The sequence below is a fragment of the Canis lupus genome, chromosome 21 (genome assembly GCF_003254725.2).
Source record: "Canis lupus dingo isolate Sandy chromosome 21, ASM325472v2, whole genome shotgun sequence".
NCBI lineage: Eukaryota > Metazoa > Chordata > Mammalia > Carnivora > Canidae > Canis > Canis lupus.
Genome location: NC_064263.1, coordinates 27,763,531 through 27,788,631, shown reverse-complemented (window position 1 = coordinate 27,788,631; position 25,101 = coordinate 27,763,531). Strand labels below are relative to the sequence as shown.

Below are 25,101 nucleotides of genomic sequence, written 5' to 3'. Positions count from 1 at the left end.
ATTTCCCGGATGGCAAGGGATGCGGAGCATTTTCTCATGTGCTTGTTGGCCATGTCTATGTCTTCCTCTGTGAGATTTCTGTTCATGTCTTTTTCCCATATCATGACTGGATTGTTTGTTTCTTTGCTGTTGAGTTTAATAAGTTCTTTATAGATCTTGGAAAGTAGCCCTTTATCTGATAGGTCATTTGCAAATATCTTCTATTCTGTAGGTTGTCTTTTAGTTTTGTGGACTATTTGTTTTGCTGTGCAGAAGCTTTTTATCTTGGTGAAGTCCCAATAGTTTATTTTTGCTTTTGTTTTCCTTGCCTTCATGGATGTATCTTGCAAGAAGTTGCTATGGCCAAGTTCCAAAAGGGTGTTGCCTATGTTCTCCTCTAGGATTTTGATGGATTCTTGTCTCACATTTAGATCTTTCATCCATTTTGAGTTTATCTTTGTGTATGGTGAAAGAGAGTGGTCCAGTTTCATTCTACTGCACATGGCTATCCAATTTTCCAGCATCATTTATTGAGAGGCTGTCCTTGTTTCAGTGGATAGTCTTTCCTGCTTGTTGAATATTAGTTGATCATAATGTTGAGGGACCATTTCTGGGTTCTCTATTCTGTTCCATTGATCTATGTGTCTGTTTTTCTGCCAGTAACACACTGTCTTGATGATCACAGCTTTATAGTATGACTTGAAATCTGGCATTATGATCCCGCTGGGTCTGGTTTTCTTTTTCAATATTCCCCTGGCTATTCAGGGTCTTTTCTGATTCCCCACACATCTTAAGATTATTTGTTCCAACTGTCTGAAGAAAGTCCATGGTATTTTTATAGAGATTGCATTGAATGTGTAAACTGCCCTGGGTAGCATTGACATTTTTACAATATTAATTTTCCAATCCATGAGCATGGAATCTTTTTCCATCTCTTTGTATCTTCCTCAATTTCTTTCAGAAGTATTCTGTAGTTTTTATGGTATAGATCCTTTACCTCTTTGGTTAGGTTTATTCCTCGGTATCTTATGCTTTTGGGGCAATTGTAAAAGGGATTGATTCCTCAATTTCTCTTTCTTCAGTCTCATTGTTAGTGTATAGAAATGCCACTGATATCTGGGCACTGATTTTGTATCCTGCCACACTACCGAATTGCTGTATGAGTTCTAACAATCTTGGGGTGGAGGCTTTTGGATTGTATTAGTACAGTATCATGTCATCTGCAAAGAAGGAGAGTTTCAAATTTTCTTTGCCAATCTGAATGCCTTTGATTTCTTTTTGTTGCCTGGTTGCCAAGACTAGGACTTCAGTATGATGTTGAATAGCAGTGATGAGAGTGGACATCCCTGTCTTGTTCCTGATCTTAGGGGAAAGGCTCCCAGTGTTTCTCCATTGAGAAGGATATTTGCTGTGGGCTTTTTGTAGATGGCTTTCAAGATGCTGAGGAATGTTCGCTCTATCCATATACTCTGAAGAGTTTTGATCAGGAATGGATGCTGTATTTTGTCAAATGCTTTCTCTGCATCTGTTGAGAGGATCATATGGTTCTTGTTTTTAGTCTTGTTGATATGATGAATCACATTGATTGTTTTACGAGTGTTGAACCAGCCTTGCATCCCTGGGATAAATCCCACTTGGTCATGGTGAATAATCTTCTTAATCTACTATTGGATCCTATTGGCTAGTATCTTGGTGAGAATTTTTGCATCTGTGTTCATCAAGGATATTAGTCTATAATTCTCCCTTTGGTCGGTCTTTGTCTGGTTTTGGAATTAAGGTGATGCTGGCCTCATAAAACAAATTTGGAAGTATTCTGTCCCTTTCTATCTTTTGGAACAGCTTTAGTAGAATAGGTATGGTTTCTTCTTTAAACATTTGATAGAATTCCCCTGGGAAGTCATCTGGCCCTGGAATTTTGTGTCTTGGGAGGTTTTTGATGACTGCTTCAATTTCCTTCCTGATTATTGGCCTGTTCAGGTTTTCCATTTCTTCCTGTTCCAGTTTTGGTAGTTTGTGGCTTTCCAGAAATGTGTCCATTTTTTCTAGATGGCCTAATTTATTGGCATATAGCTGTTCATAATATGTTTTTAAAATCGTTTGCATTTCCTTGGTTTGGTAGTGATCTCTCCTTTCTCATTCATGATTTTATTAATTTGAGTCTTCTCTCTCTTCTTTTTAATAAGGCTGGCTAATGGTTATCTATCTTATTAATTCTTTCAAAGAACCAACTCTTGGTTTTGTTGATCTGTTCTACAGTTCCTCTGGTCTCAATTTCATTGAGTTCTGCTCGAATCTTTATTAACTCTCTTCTTCTGCTGGGTGTAGGATCTATTTGCTGTTTTTTCTCCAGCTCCTTTAGGTGCAAGGTTAGCTTGTGTATTTGAGTTCTTTCCAGTTTTTGGATGGATGCTTGTTTTGCGATATATTTCCCCCTCAGGACTGCTTTTGCTGTATCCCAAAGATTTTTGAATGGTTGTATCTTCATTCTCATTAGTTTCCATGAATCTTTTTAATTCTTCTCTAATTTATTGGTTGACTGTTTCCTCTTTTAGCAGGATGGTCTTTAACCTCCACATGTTTGAGTTTCTTCCAAATTTCTTCTTGTGATTGAGTTCAGGTTTCAAAGCATAATGGTGAAAATATGCAGGGGACAATCCCAATCTTTTGGTATCTGTTGAGACCTGATTTGTGACTCAGTTTGTGGTCTATTCTGGAGAAAGTTCCATGTGCACTTGAGAAGAATGTGTATTCAGTTTTGTTAGGATGCAAAGTTCTATATGTATCTGTGAAATCCATCTGGTCCAGTGTATCATTTAAAGCTCTCGTTTCTTTGGAGATGTTGTGCTTAGAAGAGTTGTCATTTGGAGAAAGTGCCTTGTTGAAGACCCCTACTATTAGTGTATTATTATCTAAGTATGTCTTTCCTTTGGTTATTTATTGATACTTGGCTGCTCCCACATCAGGGGCATAAATATTCATTATTATCTGGCCCTCTTGTTGGATAGACCTCCGAAGCATGATATAGTATCCTGCTTCATTTATTACTAAAGTCTTTGGGATAAACTTTAATTTATTTGATTTGAGGTTTGGTACCCCAGCTTTCTTCTGAGGACCATTTGAATGGTAAATGGTTCTCCAACCTTTCATTTTCAGCCTGTAGATATCCTTAGGTCTGAAATGAGTCTCTTGTAGACAGGAAATAGATAGGTCTTGTTTTTTATCCAGTCTGAAGCCCTGTGTCTTCTGATGGGATCATTTAGCTCATTCATGTTCAGAGTTACTATTGAAAAATATGAATTTAGTGTCATTGCAATACCTATTCAGTCCCTGATTTTGTGGATTATTTCTTTGGGCTTCCTCTTTCTTTTACAGGGTCCCTCTTAATATTTCTTGCAGAGCTGGTTTGGTGGTCACATATTCTTTCAATTTCTGCCTGTCTTGGAAGCTCTTGATCTCTCCTTCTATTCTGAATGAGAGCCTTGCTGGGTAAAGTATTCTTGGCTGCATGTTCTTCTCATTTAGGACCCTGAATATATCCTGCCAGCCCTTTCTGGCCTGTCACGTCTCTGTGGAAAGGTCTGCTGTTAATCTAATATTTCTCCCCATATACGTTACGGATCTCTTGTCTCTTGCTGCTTTAAGGATTTTCTTTTTATCTTTGGAATTTGCAAGTTTCACTATTAAAATCGAGGCACTTGATGGGATGAGCACTGGATAATATGCACTATGTTGGCAAACTGAACTCCAATTAAAAATTAAATAAATAAATACACTAAATTTTACTCCCCTTCCAAAAAATAAATAAAGAAAATAAAATCGAGATGTTGAACTGTTTTTATTTATTTGGGGGGGTGGGGGGCTCTCTATCTCCTGGATCTGAATGGCTGCTTCCGTCCTCAAGTTAGGGAAGTTCTCAGCTATGATTTGTTCTAATATGCTTTCTGGTCCTCTCTCCCTCTTGGCGCCATATGGAACCCCAATTATATGTACATTTTTCCTTCTGAGGCTATCATTTATTTCCCTTAACCTTTCCTCATGGTCTTTTGTTTTTCTCAGTCCCAAATTTATATAAACCAGAATATTTGTGAAAGGCCCCAACATTGACCCCCAAAACATAAATGAGCTAAAAGAGGGAGGCATATTGGGAATGAAGCATCTCACAGAATGAACCAGCATGGTATACCACTTGGTTCTGGGTGCATTCTGTTCATGTTTTAGAAGGTATTAACTTCCACCATTGTAGAACAAAATGAGGCTGAGAAAACAAGAAAACACAAAACAAACAAACCAAAAAAAGTATCTTGTATATCTCCCATAATTAAGTTGAGTATGTTGAAGGGAATCTAGAAGTGGAAAATATATCTAGGACCTGTAATTGTAGAAATATGAAAGTCAAAAAGCAAGAAACAAAAATGAAGAGGTGGTAAAATATTGCAGTTAAGATGGGTAAAGAGAAAAAAAAAGGAAATTAACAGTCTGATATATAAACGAGTTGTACTGGAAAAAGAAAGAAGAAAAAAAAAATAGGAGGGGTACTCTCTGGTTCTATATACTGTAAATCCCTCGACTTCCCCTGGAGCTTTCCAGCGCTGCTGGACCAAGAACTGGCTCTTCCCCTGTCCTTCCAGGTGGTCTTCTGGGGAAGGGGCCTGCTGTGCTGATTCTCAGGTTTGTGCACCTGGGGGAGCTGCCGCCCCCCCCGCCGGGGGCCTGGCTCAGTGGGAGCTGTTTATCTTGTGAGGCCTCTGTCCCCTGGCAGCCACGCCTCTCCCAGGCACAGGGTGACACCAGGAGAAACACCACCACTGGCGGTGGTCAGGTCTCCAGTTCTAGAGTCAGCTCCCCCAGTAAGCACCTGCAACATCTGGCCTGGATGCTCTGGGGGCGGGGGTGCTGATCTGCACAGCTTGGGGGTGCCCAGCGGTAGGAGAGTCTTTGCTGTCCTCTGCCCTCCCCGCCTCCGCCTATCCCAGGGGGAGCGCCGGATCCTGGGCCGTGTCCTGGTGCCCCAGAATAGGAGCCTGTGCTGCTGGAATCGCACTCCCGGGGGGCGGGGGGGACTCCCGAAGGCAGCAGGGCGCAGCCCCCTCCGCCCGGGCCCCCCCCCCCCCCGAACCACCTGCTTCTCCCAAGGCCCCGCCTGGGGTGCAGGTGGTCTGTGGCGCCCTCTCCCCCGGGGCCACTTCCTCTGTTAGTGACCCCGGGAACCTGGGGGCTCCACTGCCCCTCCTGCGGCTCTGCCCGGTTTCCCTGCGAGCGCCTTTCTGTCAGGGAAGAATCTGATGGGGATTTTTTTAAGTTCCTGCTTCTCAGGGTCTGGGCTTTCCTCTCCCAGAGGCTCTGGCCACTGGGCCTTAGCCTGGATCCTTGCGGGGCCCCTCCCCCACTGGATTCCTTTTATTTTATTTTTTTCCGCCTTCCTACCTTGTTAGAAGCGAAAACCCTTCTCTCTGTAATGTTCCGGCTGTTCTCTCTTTAAATCTCAGGTCGAATTCGTAGGTGTTCAGGATGTTTTGAAAGTTATCTAGGTCAGTTGGTGGGGCTGGGTGAATTGAGGACTCCTACTCTGTCATCTATTTTCACTTCCTTTACCCATTTTCTTTTCTTTTCTTTTCTTTTTTTTTTTTACTTCTGTCTGCTTCCAACTCTTTGCAGGGCTTGCCCCTTTCCCTCAGATTTCACTGTCTTGGATATAACCATTGTTTCACATGGCTTTCTCTCTGTGCTTTCTCCCTTAATCATGTTCTTTTCTATCTTTCTTCTGTTTTACTGCCTTTCACCTAGTCTCTTGCTCTGCTGCTATATATTTCTCTACCTTCCTTGATTTAGAGATCGGTACTCTACTCACAACAGATGCTGCAGCTGAATTTTCTTCTGGAAGCCCAGCTTTTCAGAAATTTTGAAACTTTAAGTGTATTAACTATCGTCAAATAATTTAATTAAAAATGAGCAGAAGACATGACATGAATGGACATTTAGAGGATATACATAGATGGCCAAAAGACACATGAAAAGATCATCAGCGGCCATCATCAGGAAAATACATATCAAAGCTACAATGAGATACCACCTCACTTCTGTCAGAATGGTGAAAATCAACACCACAGTAAACAACAGATGCTGGTGAGGATGCAGAAAGGGGAACCCTCCTGCACCGTTGATGGGAATGTAAAATGGTGTGACCACCCTGGAAAACAATGCAGAGGTTCACCAAAGGGTTAAAAATAGAACTACCTTATGATCCAGCAAATGTACTACAAGGTATATACCCAAAGGATACAAAAAAACTAATTCAAAGAGATATACACACCAGCAATGTCTATAGCAGCACTATCTACAATAGCCAAATTATGGAAACAGCCCAAGTGTCCATCAAGTGGTGAATGGATAAGGAAGATGCAGGGTGCGTATGTGTGTGTGTGTGTGTGTGTGTGTATGGAATATTACTCAGCTATAGAAAAGAATGTAATCTTGTCATTTGCAAAGACATGGATAGAGATAAAGAGTAGTATGCTTAAAAAAAAAGAGTAGTATGCTAAGTGAAGTAAATCAGAGATAGAAATACATGATTCCCCTCATATGTGGAATCTAAGAAATGAGGCCACAAATTGAGAATTTAAATGTCATAGAATTGTGGAATACTCTTTCTGATATGGTAAGGGCATAATAGTATCAGATCAAGAGGAAGTTTGCTTTCTACAAAACAAACCATTAAGTTCTTTTAGGAGAGTAATGTATGTTTTTTCTATGTACTGAACAAAAAATGGAGAAAATATGAGCGATCACCTATCATAGTAATCCTAATGTAATCCTGACCAGAGACGAAAGTTAATTGCCAACCTCCTCTCTCTTCAGTGCCTCTTTATGTTCAGGCCTTTTTTTTTTTTTTTCTAAATTTTCAGAATATAATGATGTTTCAAATATCTTGCCTTTGCAAATGCTACAAATGCCCCATAGGATATGTTTTTTTTTCAATGTCTATCTTTGCTTATCTCCTCAGTTAGGCATCATCTAGAACTCTCCCCTGCCTTCCACTGCAAGATGATAGATGGTTTGGTCTAGAACCTCTTCAGTAACTTTGCATGTTTCTTACTAATTATGGTTTATTTGTTTGGCATTTGTTCCTCCAACTTCACTGCTTTTTTTGAGCACAGAGCACAGAGCATTGTTTATATTTATCTTATTATCACTTGATCCTGTGATACATATGGTTCTCACTAGATATTTGTTGGACAATCTGTCTTTGTCACAAAGAGGCTAAAGAAATGTAGAACAGAAATAAGGGAAATAATAATCACTGGCACATGATTGATGGTCTCTCTACTGGCACAAATTCTGGTCTCCAAACATTGGCTTGTTTTCAGGCTTGTATTCTTGAAGGAATAATCAATCTCAAGGCAGTCAATGTTAGTTTACAAGTGGAAAATATGAGGAGTATATTAAGAATTGCATATTTTATCATAATAGCTATCTGGCTATTGTTCTCTTCTGACAACAGAAAAGCAATTATGTTGGAGAAAATTATTCACATTATTTTAACAAACCATATATATTCCAAATTGTTAAAATAAGTATAAAATTTAAATGTTTTGCATTCACAACAATGCACAACCATTAGAGAACTAATATTCATACACAAAGAGGTATCCAGCAATGTCACATTACCTTGACTTGTTCTTTTATCTTGCCTTCTTGTTCCTTCATACATGTAAGAATATTACAGATGCTTTTTGTATATAATCAGTGCTAAGCTTTTCTACTGTTACAACTCTTTTCTAAATATAGACTCTCACAATCCCTTTCTCCATTTTTTTTCCTGGCATCTTTTTGTCTGTATCATTCCATCTCTTGTATATTTCTCTTGTAGATTCACAACTGATAAACTGCAATGTAATCATGGTATGTTTCTGAGCTGTTACTTCTGTGATCACATTTCTTGAGCTCCTGAGTTGCTTTCCTTGAGCTGAAGTTCTTGCTTAGTTTGATATGTCTCTTTAGATTGCTGATAACAGTTTAATGATAATTTGAATCCAATGGTAATAAAGCTTTGAAATAAAACAGGGAATAACAGGATGCTTAACAGACAATACGGGGGAATTTCAGAGTGCAATTAACAATAAGGAAAAAATTTTAAAACGTATAAGAAGTCGATTGAATAGTTATTACATGAAACTTGGAAGGCACTCACCATTAATGTCAAATTGATGAATGGATAAAGAAGATGTGAAAAATATATATGCAAAATATATATATAATAAATTATATATGTTTATATATATAATTGAATATTACTCAGCCATAAGAAAGAATGAAATAAATTGGAGAAAGAGAAATATCTTATGATTTCACTTAGAGGTGGAATTTAAGAAAACAAAGAAGCATAGGGAAAAAGAAAGAGAGGCAAACCAGAAAACAGACTCAACTATACAGAACAAACCAATGGTTACAGAAGGGAGGTAGAAAAAAAAAAAAAAGAAGGGAGGTAGGTGAGGAATGGGAGAGATAGGTACCATTTTTGTTAGAAGCATAAGGTTGCTTTCTTGTTTATCAAGAGGGAAATGTAAAGAAAGGGCTTAAATCTAACCAGAAGCATGCAGGGTTAGGACAGGGTATGGAGAAAGACTGTCAGTGGCCACCATTTTTTCTCTAATGCTCAGTAGATTCTAACATACTCACACTCAGAAATAACTTATACTATGACAACAGTAAACCACATCACTCAAGATCCAGATCGATATTCTTTTCTTTGAATTTGAATTTGATTCCTATTGTTGGCAGGACTATGAATTTCCACCTGTGCGTTTACACTCATTGTTGAACTTTTTAGAAAGTTGGACTACTGGCATTCATGCTAAGCACTGGGGAACCACACTGACTCAGATAATAAGGTCATGGCTTTCCTAAATTGATAAAAAGGGAATGATGCCTGTGAATAGCAGGAAACTTACCAGCAAGTGGGTAGGAGTCTCGTTGTACCATACATCAGAATAAAGAGGAACAAGAGATGGCACATAGTTACTAGAGTTTTGCTGATGTATAGGCACACTGATTTATCCTGACCTATAGAATCTAGCCCTCCTTGTTTTCCCAGTGGCCCAGAAACCTCTGCAGAGTCCAGCTTAACAGGATGTACTCAGAAGAAAAAAGGAAATTCCCTGTAGGTGAAACCTCAGAGGGGACCAGAGACCAGGAGAGCATAAGAATAAGCCATTTGTAGAGAACACTCTGAAGTCTCCTCTGTTCTCTCTGGCATAATTATCCTCACCTCACCTATGATCCCAGAGCACCATGTGAATAACAGAGCAGTTTCAGATTGTGTAACTATGCCTTTCTGTGTCTGCCTCCTCCACTAGATTCACTTCCTGAAAGTTACAGGATTTTTCTTCTACAAGTTGAGAGAATTTTGAAATTTTAATTTTCATTGAGCATCTTCAAGGTCAAGAGTTTTTATTCTTTTTTTTTTTTAATTTTTTTTTTTTTTTTTTTTTTTTAATCTATGATAGTCACAGAGAGAGAGAGAGAGGCAGAGACATAGGCAGAGGGAGAAGCAGGCTCCATGCACTGGGAGCCCGACGTGGGATTCGATCCCGGGTCTCCAGGATCGCGCCCTGGGCCAAAGGCAGGCACCAAACCGCTGCGCCACCCAGGGATCCCCAAGGTCAAGAGTTTTTAAATGGGGATACAGATAAACTTCACCATGGAGTTCTATAAAAATCCAGATGTCTAGGTCTTATTCTAGACTCATGGAATCTCTTTAGTTGATGTTCTCAGTGCAGTCTTGATATTTGCTTGTTACATTATATACATTCCTTCTCATGACTAATGTGAGTCAAGGGACTTCCCTCAGGAAACTTTCTACTTACTATTTTTTATGCACAAATGTAACATTCACCTTCCTTGAAAATAAGCTTTATCGTTAGTCTTAGAGATGGTTATCAAGAACTTTATTTTTCAGAAAACAAAAAGAACTTTATTTTTCATAATGACTTCATTATCTTGTTTTGCATACCAGAGAATTAAATAAAATTTTCTTGTCACATGCATTGTTCTTGTTACCAACTCTCCTTGGAAATTTGACATATGAAAATTATTAGAAAGAAATTAATTATAGTCATTTTAGGATAATTTTAACTATCCTAACTATTTTAAAAATACAGGTAGTTTTTATTTTGTTTTGTTTTTCTGATGCTTATCTGAAACCTCTGGAATCTTCGAAAGGCCAGAGTTTTGGGTCTTCAACAAGGTAAAATGGTCTCAGAGCCCATGGAAAAAGACTGTAGTAGTAGTCCACATTTCACAAACAGATTCTAAGATAACTATCAGTCCCTGGCAGTGGACTGAGTCATGATAGCCAGGACTCTTCATAGTTGAGAGATGGATAGCTTCAGCAGAGTACTAATCCTGGATCTAGCAGAGGAATTAAACAACTCTGGTTGCACTGATGAGATACATTTTATTGTGTTTGTTTTAAATATTATGATTTTTAAAAATGTTCTATCTTGTGGATATATAAAAGGCCCATTTTTCTTCTTAAACTATCTGCATTCCATAATGATCTAGCAGACTCTGCTTTTGTAAACTGAAGTAAAACCTTTTGAAATGTCTGTTTCTGAGTTCTCCAAGTTCAAAAATTCACGTTGAGTATCCTTGCTTTTCACAGCAATGCAGTTATTTCTATAGGTGCAATAAAAGCTTGCTCTCCTTTTTAGCAAGTAATAATTGGAAAAATTAAATATGCAACCAGGGTATGGCCTGAAATGGCATACTTGAGAACATTGTTCATATAATCAGGTATTATCAACCACTATTAAGGAACTAAAGCACAGACAGTGCTGACAAAGCCCTCTGAGAAGAACTGGCCTGACAGTTAACTTACAAAGTTCAGCCTTCAAAGAGTTAAGAGAGGTCACTTCTGTGGAAGGCCAGAAGCCTATAGATGTTTTGATGACTTCAAGAAGAGAAGAATTTGTTCAAAGTGTACAGGGCTTGTAGGGGAAATCTGATGGAGAAAGTTTCTTGGACTAGCTTCCTACTGTCCTATAGCAAATATTAGTAGCTTTTCAATCTGAGGTTTCTTTCCTTCTTTTTTTTTTTTAAATATTTTATTTATTTATTTATTTATTTATTTATTTATTTATTTATTTTTGAGAGAGAGAAAGAGAGAGAGAGAGCACACAAGTGGAGGATGGGGCACAGGCAGAAGCAGACTTCCTGTTGAGGTGGAAGCCCAACACAGGGCTCAATCCCAGGACCCTGGGATCATGACCTTCATGAACCAAAGGCAGACTTTATCTTACTGAGCCATCCAGGTGCCCCAACACAGACATGCAAATGAGCTCAGCTCTACTGAAGTCTCTGTCCCCTATGGTAGCAATCTGAAAAAAATCTGTGATGACTTTGTGAATTGTATGGGAAGCCAAATAGAGTTTTGAGAATTATACACCAGCAGAAATGTTGGCAGTTTATACTGATGGAGACATAAATGAGATGAAATAAAGGAAAGGTGTCAGATTTTTGAGAGGCCACAGGACTGGCCAATACAGCTTTTAAGCTACAAAGATTCATTAGCCTTTAAGAAAAGGGAGGAATGACCCCCAAAGGTGGTTCAGAGGTTAGCTGGGCTACCAAGACTACCATGGGCCCAGACAGCCAAAGTTTTGGGGGACAAGGCTATTTCCTCTTTGGTTTCAAAGGACAGGATCACTAGTTTGATTCCAGTAGAACAGACTGCCAATACTCAGAGTTGATGGGGCAAGGCCAAAACTCAGATGGTCTAAAAAGGCAGGGATTTCACCCTGGCAGACCTGGGGGAGAGAACATCAAGCAAAAGAGAATTATACTCAAGATTTTAAGTGTAATGGAATTTGATCCACAAAGTTCTGGATTGGGACCTGTGATCCTTTACTTTTCAATTTATCTTTCTTGGAATGGGACTGTCTATCCTATATCTGCCCTGTTATTGTATTTTTGAAGCAGATACTATACTGGCTGCTCTGACAGGTTCACTGTGAAACTTTTGGATGGATTAAGATACTCAAAAAATAGAAAAACTTCTTGATCTGATGATGCGGTTTCCTATTCTAGGATACATTTTGGAAACAGGTGCAATTTTGAATATACGTGAAAGCTAAAATGTAGCCAAGCTAGTATTATCTTGAAGTATAAATGATAAGGTTTGAATTAAAGCTTTTAATTTCCTGTTTATGTGAAGTTCACGAAATCAATTTCTCAGAGCCTCAATATCTTCAACTGAAAAAATAAACAGGAATGTTTTATTGAAAGCCAGTTTATTATGAGAATCAAAGAAAATATATGAAAACATGTTGCACATATTAGAGATTCAAAAACAATGTTTATGTCTGTGAAAAGTTTTCATTAATTCTGAGGTAGCTTCCAAGGATGGGCTCATTATTACTCACTAAGTATTTGACATTTATGGACTTTGTTTCTTGAATTATCTAAGGATAAAAATATAGGAGACAAGAATTGTGATTTGTGGATAAGACTTGAGTTAATGAGTGGGCATGAGAAAAGATGAAAACTCTGTTCTGTGATATGAGTTTTGAGGTCATGTTAAGAAGGTAAATTGTACTTTTTGTCATTTTTCACAACCAAAACAAAATATTCCTCCATAACCCTATATTATTTTTTAACACTCTTGAGCATCTGTGATATACCTACCTTATAATATGCAACTGAAGCCAATTAATCACATCTGGGTGGAGTCTTACTGAACTCTTCAACAAGTAATTTCCTTTTCCCAAATGTGGCCTCACTTACACATTCATTCAACAGCAATTATTTATTGGAGGTTTACTCCACATCAGAAAATATGGTGCATATTAGGTACACAGAGACAAATAAAATGGATATGGTTTGCCTTTCTTTGAAAGCACACTTTATTCAGAAAGTATAAAGAAAAGATAGAATTACATTTGTGGTCAATAATAATAATAAACAGAATAAAAGATAAAAGAAGCTGGAAAAGAGATTTCAAAAAGAAGGTCATGTTTTGAACTGAGGGTTTAGGGAAGTATTCTACAGTGAACTGCAGTCAAAATGTAACAAAAAAGGTAATAGAAATGAATTATAAGAAATTGGTGCCAAGAACATTCTAAAACTGAAGGCCAGATGTGATGACTCACAAGAAGCAGAGAGCTCTGTAAATTCTACAAATATGCAGAAGATGGAAAGGGCTGGAGTTTGATGACTGTTTGATGATATTGGAGAAGTGGAGAAGATCCAGTCAATGTATGGCCTTTTTGTATCTACTTCATTGCTTTAATTCTATTCTCAAAGAAATAAGAAACTTTACATTTAAAAACATTACATTACCTAATTTCCATTTTAAAGATATGACTCTTGTCTTTAAAATAAAGAATCAATTAGAAAGTAGCAAGAGTAGATGTTTAGAAACTTGTGAGGTTATTATAGAATTTCATTAAAGAGATACTGGTGACTTATATATACTAGGATGAATAAAATTAAAGTAATGAGAGGAAGACAGACTAAGTTATCATTTTAGTCTAGACTTGAAAGAAATTAATACAGATGGATTGCATTTGAGAGATGAGGAATCAACTTCTATATATACATGAAAGGATATACATGAAAATTATTGTGTATTAGCATTTTTGGATTTTATGATAGATGATATCATAAGACATCTATTTTTAAACTGATAATGGATTTTCTTATATCCCTTAAGGGAGGGACCCCAAGATAAGTATTTTCTTTTACCAGTCCTATCTATACTCATGCCCAGTATCACTTATTAATGAAATAAATCTTACATAATTACAAAAAGCGATACTGATTCATCTTTGTGTCAAATATTAGGTTTTCTGAAACTTATCTTGGAAATCTTTCCCTAAACTGACTGCTGTGTTTCCTAATACAAATCACTGTTGTATCTACTTCTGACATAATTTTACTACAATTCTCACTCTAATTTGCCTAGTTTTCACACAGTACACGATGGGATTCATCATTGGAGGCACAAGTAAAAGAACACTTGCCATGAGCATATTGAAGAGAGGTGAGACATGTCAGACAAAGTGATGGACAATGGCAAGGTTGATGATGGGCAAGTAGAAGATGATCACTGCACAGAAATGTGAAACACAAGTATTGAGGACCTTGAGCTGATCCTTTCAGGATGCAATTCCCAGCACAGTCTTGAGGATCAGGATGTAAGACATAGCAATAAGCATAAAGTCTACCACAAGGCAGAGTGCTTCAAAACACCATAGATGACATCAATTCGGTTATCAGAGCAGGCCAACTTCATGACATCCTGATGGAGACAGTAGGAATAGGATAATTGGATTTATTTTTTGCTTTTTAAAAATTTTGTTTATTGATTCATGAGAGACACACAGAGAGAGGCTGAGATATAGACAGAGGGAGAAGCAGGCTCCATGCAGGGAGCCTGACATGGGACTCAATCCTGGGTCTCCAGGATCACACCCTGGGCTGAAAGTGGCACTAAACCGCTGAGCCACCCAGGCTGCCTGGATAATTGGTTTTTATTACAACATTTCAAACTTCTCAAAGTGAAAGGGAAGGGAAGAACCAGGAGGAAACTCTGAAAAAGAAGATCATTCCTATTTTGGCAACTCTGACAATAGTCAGAAAGAAGCTGTATCTCAGAGGGTTGTGGATGGCTAGGAAACAGGCAAGCGACATGATCAGGAGCATTGCGGACTAAAATACTGTGAATCCATGGATGAAGAGTTCCTGGGCAAAGCAGGCATTTGGCAGAAATTTCAGAAGATTGAATAAGAAGATCCTCCCCATGGTAGGTAGAGAAGAGAGGGACAAGCCCAGTCAGACATGGCCAACATGGAAAGGAAGTAATACATACACTCATTCAAGGAAAGCTTTGTCTTGATGACAAAAAGGTGCAGTTTCCCAGAATAACAAAAAGATACATGCTGCAGATGGAAATAGAGATCCAGAGTGTGTGTATATTCCAGCCCTGGCACCCCAACCAAGAGGAAGGTGGTGATTTCAACATATGACTTATTGATAATGAAAATGATACATTTAGAGGGCTCTTCAGTGAAAGAGAGAGAAATGCTGAATTAGTAAAATATGATTATCTGGAAATATCACAGAAAAATAGTAGTTTTTAAAAAGCTTCTTCCAACTTTTTTGACAGAATGAAGCATGTATGTGGCTGCCATATTAAGAAATATACATGCCACTTTGAGCTAGTATCTTCAAATATCCTACTTGGAAAAATTCCTTTTGGCCATATTTTCCCTATAGAGAAACTGAATCTTTATTTGGCATTCAGATGGAGGTCTGAATTCATTTTTTTCTGTAAAATTTTAGTAACCAGTCATCAGTTACCCCCTTTTTTATTTTTATTTATTTATTTATTTATTTATTTATTTATTTATTTGTTACCCCCTTTTTTAATGTGTCAAGTATTTTACTTAAATTCTAGTTAGTTAATATATATTGTAATACTAGTAAGTATTTACCCTTTCTGATGGCTGGATATTATTCCATTGTGTGTGTGTGTATATATATATATATATATATATATATATATATATATATATACAATTCATTTGTATATACAAATTCATACAATTTCATATATATATATATATATATATGAAAATCTAAAGATATAGCTTCTATTTCAGGATGATAACAAAGAAGAACAAATTAAGCCCAAAGTACAAAGGATTAATAATGGCAAGATCAGAAATCAATAAAATATGTATCTGACATAAATAAAATCAAAACAGAAGTCTGGTTCTGTGAAAAGTTTAAGAATATCCATAAAAAACTTAGCAACTCTAAACAAGAGAGAAGAGAGAAAACAAGAAAAGTGTATTAATAATAAAAACAAGAAACAGATTTTACTAACAATATAAAGGATATTCAGAGAATACAATGAATATGATTTTTTAAATATTTTTTACAATAGAGTAGATAACTCAGATGAAATGAACAAATTCTTTGAAAAATACTAATCTCTAAAACAAGAAAACAAAAAGCTGGATAGTTCTTTGTCTGTTAATAGCACTTACTTCATAATTTTTTTTTAAAAGCCCTCAAATCAACTCCAGGCTAAGAGGCCACTCTTCTTATTTATATTAGGCATTTAACAACAACAAAAAATAATACCAATATTATACATACTCTGTTGGATAGAGATTAAACACTTCTCCACTAGTTTAATGTGTGATACCTAACCAGACAATTACAGTACAAGAAACAGTAATTGACGGTTAATATATTCTGTGAATATGGATATCTACAAACATAACAAAAGTAGAGGTAGAATACAGTGATATATATAAAAAAATAATACATTGTGAACAAGTGGAGCTGATCATAGAAATACATACTTTTCCATAATCATGAATATATTTCACACTGACATAGAGGAAAAACTGCATTCCACCTCAATAGATAAAATCCTAATACATTGTCTTCACAAACCTGAGTAAACTAGAAATAAAGGGTACTACCTTGAATTGATAGACATATGTAAAAATGCTAGAGCTGACATTACAATGATTAAATAATGTTGGGCATTTTCTCTCAATGACATGTAAAGTTTATGATGTCCTATCAGTATTCTGTTCAAAATTGCACTAGATATCCAGGATTGTGTAATGTGGAAAGAAGAAAGGAATGAAAAAAATAAAAATTTGAAAGGATAAAGTAAAAATGCCTGTACTCACAAATGATATGATTGTTTAGAAATCTATAAATAGGGGCACCTGGGTGGCTCAGTCGGTTAAGTGCCTGCCTTCAGCTCAGGTCATGATCCCAGGGTTCTGGGATTGAGCCCCAAGTCCGGCTCCCTGCTCAGCAGGGAGCCAGCTTCTCCCTCTCCCTCTGCCACTCCTCCTGCTTGTGCTCTCCCTCTCAAATAAATACATAAAATCTTTTTTAAAAAATAGAAATCTATAAATATTAAGAATAAGTTTTTATTATTTTTAATTTTTTTAATTTAAGCTTTATTTTTTTAAGTTTCTATTTAAATTCCAGTTAACATATAGTGTAATATTAGTTTCAAGTGTACAATATAGTGATTCAGCACTTCCATACAACACCTAACGCTCATCACAAGTGCCCTCCTTAGTCCTCATCACTGATTGCACCCATTCCCCTATTCATTTCCAATCTGGTAACCATCACTTTGTACTCTATAGTTAAGAGTCTGTTTCTTGGTTTGTCTTTTTCTCTTTTTTTTTCCCCTTTGGGTTTGTTTTGTTTCTTATATCCCATATATAAGTGAAATCATATGGCATTCGTCTTCCTCTGACTTATTTTGCTGAGCATTATATTCTCTAGATTGTCTGTCATTGTAAATGGCAAGATTTCATTCTTTTTTAAGGCTAATATTCCATTGTATGTATATACCACATATTTTTTATTCACGCATCAACAGACAATAATAAGTTAGTTTTAAAAAGCCATCCAGCAATATACGAAACTGTGTTCCTACACACTTGAAAAAACAATTTGTATAAATTTAAATAACATTTATGTCAATCAAGGTATTTAATCAGTAAAGTCAAATGTGTAAAAATAAATAAAATAAATACTTTTAAGATACCTGCACCAATAAATTCAAAACATTGCAGAAGATTTCAAGAAGACCTATATAAAAAGAGAGATCAGGTTTATTGATTAGAAAACTGTGTTGCTAACAATTATTCAGAAAGTAGCATTGACTCAGCACAATTCTAATCGAATCCTAGTAGATTTTATTGTGGAAATTGACAAGTTGATTGTAAACTTTATGTGGAAATGCAAAAAGACCTAGAACAGGCAAGACAAGAAAAACATTGAATGAACCACACCATAATACCATAAGATCTCATGATTAATTCTAAAGTTGCATTTATTTAAGAGTGTGGTATTGATACAATGTTGGAGGAATTCATCAAAAGGATGTTACTGACTGGTCCATGAGCTAAACCTGGGTAATTGGAGGCCCCTCAGCACGCCCATTGACCCTCAAATGTACATTCTGTATACTCTTTTCACAGTGGGAGCCCTGAAATTTTCAAGGAAGGAATATATTATTGAGACCATGTGGATGGTATATATGACTGAACCCCATTCAAGCTTCTATATATAATTTTAAGGTTCTGGCAGGCATGTATGGAGATTTACTTGTCTTATGACTACCAAAAACAAGTCTCATATGTTTTCGTGCTTATTAAACCTGCCACGTACCAATCTGGAGGGGTATGTCTTTTTCTTTGTTCTCTGCTTGCCCTCCGTGTATGGGGAGAAGTTTCTATTTTACCTGAGAAATTCCTGAGGTTCAAAACCAACACACAAGAAGAGACAGAGTGACAGTGACAAAATTCAATAGGGAAAGGAAGATCTTTTCAAGAAATGGAGCAATTTGTATATATAAATAAATGAATAAATAGCTTTATCAGAAATTTCAGCTAGATCATAGATCTAACCATTAAATATAAAAGGAAAGAAAACAAGTAGAAGAAAAAAAGTGTTCATGACTTTGAAATAATCAAGGACATAAAAAGACTAGCCCTGAAGTAAAAATAATCACTTATAACAAACAAAAGAGGAGAATTTTGTTCACTGAAAGACACTTTTAAGATGAAAAGACAAACCATCCACGAGGAATAAATATACTTAAACACTCACAGTTCAATTTGCATTTAGGAAAATTAAAATTAGTATCATAATGATACCATTCATAAATTCTATAGCTGCGATAAGAAAACACATCTTTAAGATTATCTATAAGAATTTTATTTATAACAGGAAAAATTTGGAAGCAACTCTAATATCCATCAATAGAATATTAGGTTACAAATAATTTTGTAGTCTGATTTAATTGGCCTGCGATGTTACATTTATTACCAGACTTTAAAAACCTCCCAAGTGATTCTAATGCCTTGCAAAGATTGAAAGGTGGGCTTTCCATGGCTTTTCATGGCTGATAGGTGCTATCAGTTAAAATTATATATATATATATATCTATATCTATCTATCTATCTATCTATCTATATATATATATATATATATCAGCAAACTTGTCTGTCTTCTTAAATGTAGCATTCTAAAGATAACTTACCACTTTAATGATGAATTGCACTCTCTAGTAAATACACTAATTCCTAATTCTTTGTGTAGAAGTATAATGGATGTATTTTCTAAGAAATCCCAATAAAACTACTACAGGCCACCATTTGAGTTCATTTCTTATGTATTCTTTAATAATTTATTCCTTAAATCGCTTTTTTTTCCCTATTTTTTCTCAATGATGTCAGTCTGCCATCTTTGGCGGGTCTATGAGACAGCTACTGGTTTTATTTGGTTTTCCTTTACTTTATTTAATTTGTTTTGTTCTATTTTTTCCAAATACTATTTCTCCAACCTTCCTAGAAGAAGAAACTACTTCCTTTGTTTATTCCAGTCACAGTGATTATAGTCATGTCATGACTAAGTTTTGCCAATCACATTGAGTTCATATCCATGGGTAGTATGACCAGTCCTGGTTTAAGAGTATCAAGCAATTCATATTTTTCAGCCCTTTCCTTAAGTCTGTAAGTGAAATTCATAATGAAAGTCCATGCTCTTCTTTGTTAGTGGAGGTGTAAAACATGTCCCCACTATCCATTCCTCCAATGTGTGACCATTTACTCATTATATAGGGGGCTTCATTCAGAATAGTGATTGAAGCAAAGAAAGGTTTGATAACTGTAAGAGCAAGAGTTGGTAATGCTAACAATGACTTCTACAACTTAAGGATGATGAAGCTCCCCCAAGTTCCCACAACTTCTATTTCATATCTGTGAGCCATTGCAATGTCTTACCCTAGAATGTTGTTTTGGGGCACCTGGGTGGCTCAGTGATTGAGCTTCTGCCTTTGGCTCAAGTCGTAATCTTAGGGTCTGGGGATCTAGTCTCAGGTAAGGCTCCCTGCAGGGACTCTGCTTCTCCCTCTGCCTATGTCTCTGCCTCTCTCTGTGTGTCTCTCATGAATAAATAAGTAAAATCTTAAAAAAAAAAATGTTGTGTTGTTTAGGATAATATGATATAATACTGTCTCTAGCATGGAGTGTTTATCTTACTAATATAGGCTTTCTAAATTTTAGGATTTAGTGTGGATTAAATAGTAATGCTTATTACATGTGAGAGTAAATTCAGTTAGATAACTTTTAGTGAAGACCTGGCTAGATCTTATCTATATAATGAGATTACTCCACTACTCCACTTATTTTTAGGATTGCTAAGTATATTCATGTTCGCTTTTATTTTAACTTATACCCAAGTAATTAATTTGTAGAAGTGAACTTTGTATTAAACGAGGATTTTCAGGCATACTTTAATGGATCTGTGGCTTTCTTATCATGCTTTATAGTCATGTCTTCAAAATGTTCTAGGATTGCTATGTTTTAACAAACATACAATAAATAGTTCATATGTCCCAGGTACTTTTCTAGATACTGACAGAGATAGAAATTAAAATGCTCTACTTCGGTCACATACACATTGATGCAGGATTTAGACAATTAAGAAATAATACTGCTGTTAAGATGTGAAACTGGCAAAAAGACAGTGCTATACAAACTAATAAGGAATATGCACTCAATATGCATACTAAAGAAGATGGTTTATTAAATATATTGCAGAAAATTTAAAATACAAGTTGATAACATATTTGCTCATCTACCACTGCATTTACATTTAGTACATTTTTCACGGTACTTGAAGATAGGAGCATTTTTATGATTTATTTGAATTGCTGATGAAACACACAACTAGGCATACATATATCACTTTCCCAACACATAAACACACACATATACACACAAAATAGGTGCTTAGGGGATGCTGATGCAGTGCATGTGCGCGCACGTGTGTGTGTGTGTCTGTGTGAGTGATTCATCTTTCAGTTTACTTTAGTTAGAACTGATCATGCCTGAGTTAGAGTTATGTTTGCTTTTTTCCCAAAGGGACATACTAATTTTCTTTTTTTAAGAATAATAAATCTAACATTTTAATCAAATTAAAATGGCACTTTTGTGGCTATTGTGGATATAATCATATAGCTGGTTATGTGGAGAGGTAAAAGAGTCAAAGGACATAGAAAATGCAATGGTTAATGTATTATAACCCTAAGCCATGTAGGATGTTGTTGCTGCTAAATGAAATCAATAATTTGAAATTTGATGAGCCTATATATGAAATACATATTTTTGTCAATCTCTTTTACTTCACTGTCATTCTTGGATCCCCGCATTTGTGCAAAGTGAGTTGGGCATTCATTGCAGCTGAAGCTTCCCATCAACCTTTTATCTCACATAATTTCATGAGAATCAGATTTCTAATCTGATGACTCTTCACAGAGTACACAAGGGGATTCATTAGAGGGGGAACCAGAAGGAAGGTATCAGCTATGACGACCCTAACAACTGGAGAAACGTTTTTGGCAAAGCGGTGAATAATAGCCAAGGTAATAATAGGCACGTAAAAGATCAGCACAGCACAGATGTGGGAGATGCAAGTGTTGAGGACCTTGAGACAGCCCTTGTGTGAGGTGATGCCCAGAACAATCTTCATGATCAGCATGTAAGACACAGCAATGCATACCAAGTCTAACATAGCTGTTAGAGCCACAAGCAGTCCGTAGATGACATTGACTCTGTTGTCAGAACAGGCCAGTTTCATGACATCCTGATGGAGACAGTAGGAGTGAGATAGAAGGCTTTTCTTACAGAATCTCAGCCTCTTCAGAATAAAGGGGAAAGGGAAGACCAATAAGAGACTTTTTATAGCAGATACAAGGCCAATTTTAAAGACTCTTACACTATTCAGAATGGAGGTGTATTTCAGAGGGTTGCAGATGGCTATCAAGCGATCGATAGACATGATGAAAAGTACTGATGACTCCATGGCTGAGAATCCATGAATGAAGAACTCCTGGGCAAAGCAAGCATCAGGGGAGATTCCAGTGGCATTGAACAAGAAGATTCTCAGCATGGTTGGAAGGGAGGAGATGGACAGTCCCAGGTCAGAAAAGGCCAGCATGGAGAGGAAATAATACATAGGCTCATGCAGAGAGGTCTCTGTTTTTATGAAAAAGAGGATAGTGCAGTTCCCCAGGATGGCAAGGAGGTACATGAGGCAAATGGGGATGGAGACCCAAATGTGAGCATGCTTCATCCCTGGGATCCCAATGAGGAAGAAGGTAGAGATTTCCACTTCAGAAGTGTTAAAGGCTGACATTGCAGTAAAGTGAGATCAGGATGTGGGTCTCAGAAGAGACATCCTACAATGGCAAAAACGAGTTTGCTTAAATGTATATTTGTGTAGTCATTTGTCTAGTCATTCAGGTCAATGGAAATCTTATGATTCCACTTATTCTGCAATAATTCTTAGGATGAAAAGAAAGCATTTTGTAAGATACAGATAGGAATAATATCATGACACATGTAAGCAGGATACAGGAAAAACATGAAAATGTACCTATCCCTCATCAGTAGATGGATATAAATATTCAAAGTGTTTTCCTTAGACTCAGCACGTAAGAAGGAAACAGAAAATTTATCAGCCTCTATTCCAATAGCATATTTTGTTAGATTGTGACACTGTACGAATTTGGAAATTATATGGATTAACATAGGTACAAATCAGGAACATAACACTACAAATGCATGGGCAATTATTTAATATTTAACCTTTAAGAAATTGTATTGTTTTAAAAATGATGGTAAGACAATTGCATATCAATATGCAAAATAATGAACTTAGATCCCTACCTCACACTATATACAAACAAATTATATCAAAATATAAGACTTTTATACAAGAGCTGTAATAGTAAAACCATTTGAAGAAAACAAAGGAGTAAATCTTTCTGAACTTGGGTTAGAAAATGGATTCGTATGGCACAAAAAGTATAAACAAAAAAATATATAAATTGGACTTAATCAGATTTTTTTAAAAGTTTGTGATTCAAAGTACACTGTCAAGAAAGTCAACAGACTAACCATAGAATAAGAATATATTTGCAAATCCTATATCTGGACATGCATCCAGAATTTAGGAAGAAACTTAACAATTCAATAATGAAGATGTAAATGATCTTCCACACCATTCATCATCAGGAAAATGCAAGTCAAAGGATTGGAAAGTTATAGTAGAACCATTGTCAATATTTTATTTTTTTAATTTAAACTCAATTTGCCAACATATAGTATAATAAACACCCATTATATCATCCCATCAAGTGCCCTCCCCAGTGCCCATCACCCAGCTACCCCATCCCCCCACCCACCTCCTCTTGTGCAACCCATTGTTTGTTTCCCAGAGTTAGGTGTCATTTGTTGATTATTTTTACATCTAGAAGCTGAACATGATGCTTTCCATAATCATACTTAATGAGGCCACAAATTGGAATTTTAAAATCCATACTGATTGTAAAATTCATCCTGTGATATGATAAGGGTGTAAGAGTTTTAGATCATGAGAAATGTTGCTAGGAAAGCAATGTATTTTTTTTCTACATAGTGAACAGAAAAGTGAAAAAGTGAGACTAAACATTTCTAGTAGTGATCACAGTATAATCCTGGCTAGAGACAGGTGTTAATTACCTGTCTCCTATCTTTCCATGACTAATCTCTTCCTTATGTCAACTTCTTTCAATTTCCAGAATACCATGTTGTTTCAAGTATTTTGCTTTTATGTATCCTAAAAACGTCCTTCTTTTCCTCGCCTGCATTTGTCCAAATCCTGTTAGATATCATGTCCTTTAGAATCCTTTCTTGGACCATTTCTTCACCTTACATTCCAGACAGAGTGCTTTTCTTTGTGACCTTTTGCCTGTTTATCATATGAATATTTATTTGACATTTATTTCACATCTTTGCCTCCTACTTTGCTGATGTCTTTGTGGTCAGGGTATATTTCATGTTTATCTTGATGTTCCTGGATGCTTTCACGCATTTGGTTCTCAGTAAATATTTGTTGGATAAATATAAATGATTGTTCTTAGCTAGAGGCTGAAGGAATGAAGTAAAACGGAGCACCTACCCCATTCCTCTGCAAACCTTGGCTATTATCCAATCTGCATACCTGAGGAATTCTGGAAAGTCAATGTTAATTACAAGTGGAAAGACACTAACTAAAAGGGAACATTTAAGTAAGAGAGATACATTTTAATAGAACATTTAATAGGTGCCTGGTTACCTCTGTGCTGGCATGAAAGCAATTTTATGGAAGATAACTTATTGACATTATTTAAAGAAACTGTAAATATTTCAAAGCTTTAAAAGTACATTGCAGATAAACATAAATTTAACGCACATGATTTGCTTTTATACCAATTCCTGATCACTAGGGAATTAATGCTATCCCTTAAAGTGGTACATAGGTCAATTGTTTATTATGCTGCCTCATTCTTTCTTGTCCTCTCTTGTTCACACATATGTTGCAAAAGTCTTGTAGATTTCTTTTGTAGATAATCAGTATCAAGTTCTGTTATGTTGCCTCTCTTTTCTAAACATGCTTATACCCTCATACTTGCTTTTATATTTTTCTCCATTCCTCTTTTTAAGATTGATTGATTGATTTAAGAGTGAGTGAGAGCCAGGGTAGGAGCAAGATGGGGAGAAAGGATCTCAAGCAGCGCAGAGCCCCATATAGTGCTCCATCCCAGGACCCTGACATCATGACCTGAGCTGAACAAAGCCAAAAGTCTGACACTCAATGACTGAACCACACAGGCACCATGCAGTCCTCTCTTTCTCTTGCACATATTGTTATGTGTGTGTCCACATCTATCTCCTGTACCATTTTCTTATCTCTACCTCACAGTCCATAAATTGCTGCACATGCCTGGTGTGTTTCTGTGACCACTTTTGTTGACCTTTTAAATTTTTTCCCCTAGGTTTAATCCCATCTTTTTAGTTAGAATGCCTTGTTTAGTTTAACTTCTGTCTTTATGTCACCAGTCAGCAATTTAGTGATAAATGTATCCACAGAAAAATATAGTTTTGAAGAATATGAATGTGGAATCATACACTAATGGAGAATACACAGGAAGTTCTAAATGCAATTAGCATATGAAAGTATAATAAAAACCGTATAAACAACTGGTTT

At 36.4% G+C, this 25,101-nt stretch overlaps 1 protein-coding gene and 1 pseudogene across 1 annotated transcript; both read right to left on the bottom strand.

Moving 5' to 3' along the window:
* Positions 1-11,666: 11,666 nt before the first annotated feature.
* Positions 11,667-14,914, bottom strand: LOC112667328 (olfactory receptor 51A4-like; annotated as a pseudogene).
* Positions 14,915-21,285: 6,371 nt separating this feature from the next.
* LOC112667327 (olfactory receptor 51A7-like) lies at positions 21,286-22,227 on the bottom strand. The gene has a single exon (XM_025458914.1). The coding sequence runs from the start codon at positions 22,225-22,227 to the stop codon at positions 21,286-21,288; it is 942 nt and encodes a 313-aa protein (XP_025314699.1).
* Between the last annotated feature and the right edge of the window lie 2,874 nt (positions 22,228-25,101).

Bases quoted from the DNA above. Each gene is read 5' to 3' on its own strand.
- LOC112667327 (XM_025458914.1), bottom strand. From the start codon at position 22,227: ATGTCAGCCTTTAACACTTCTGAAGTGGAAATCTCTACCTTCTTCCTC.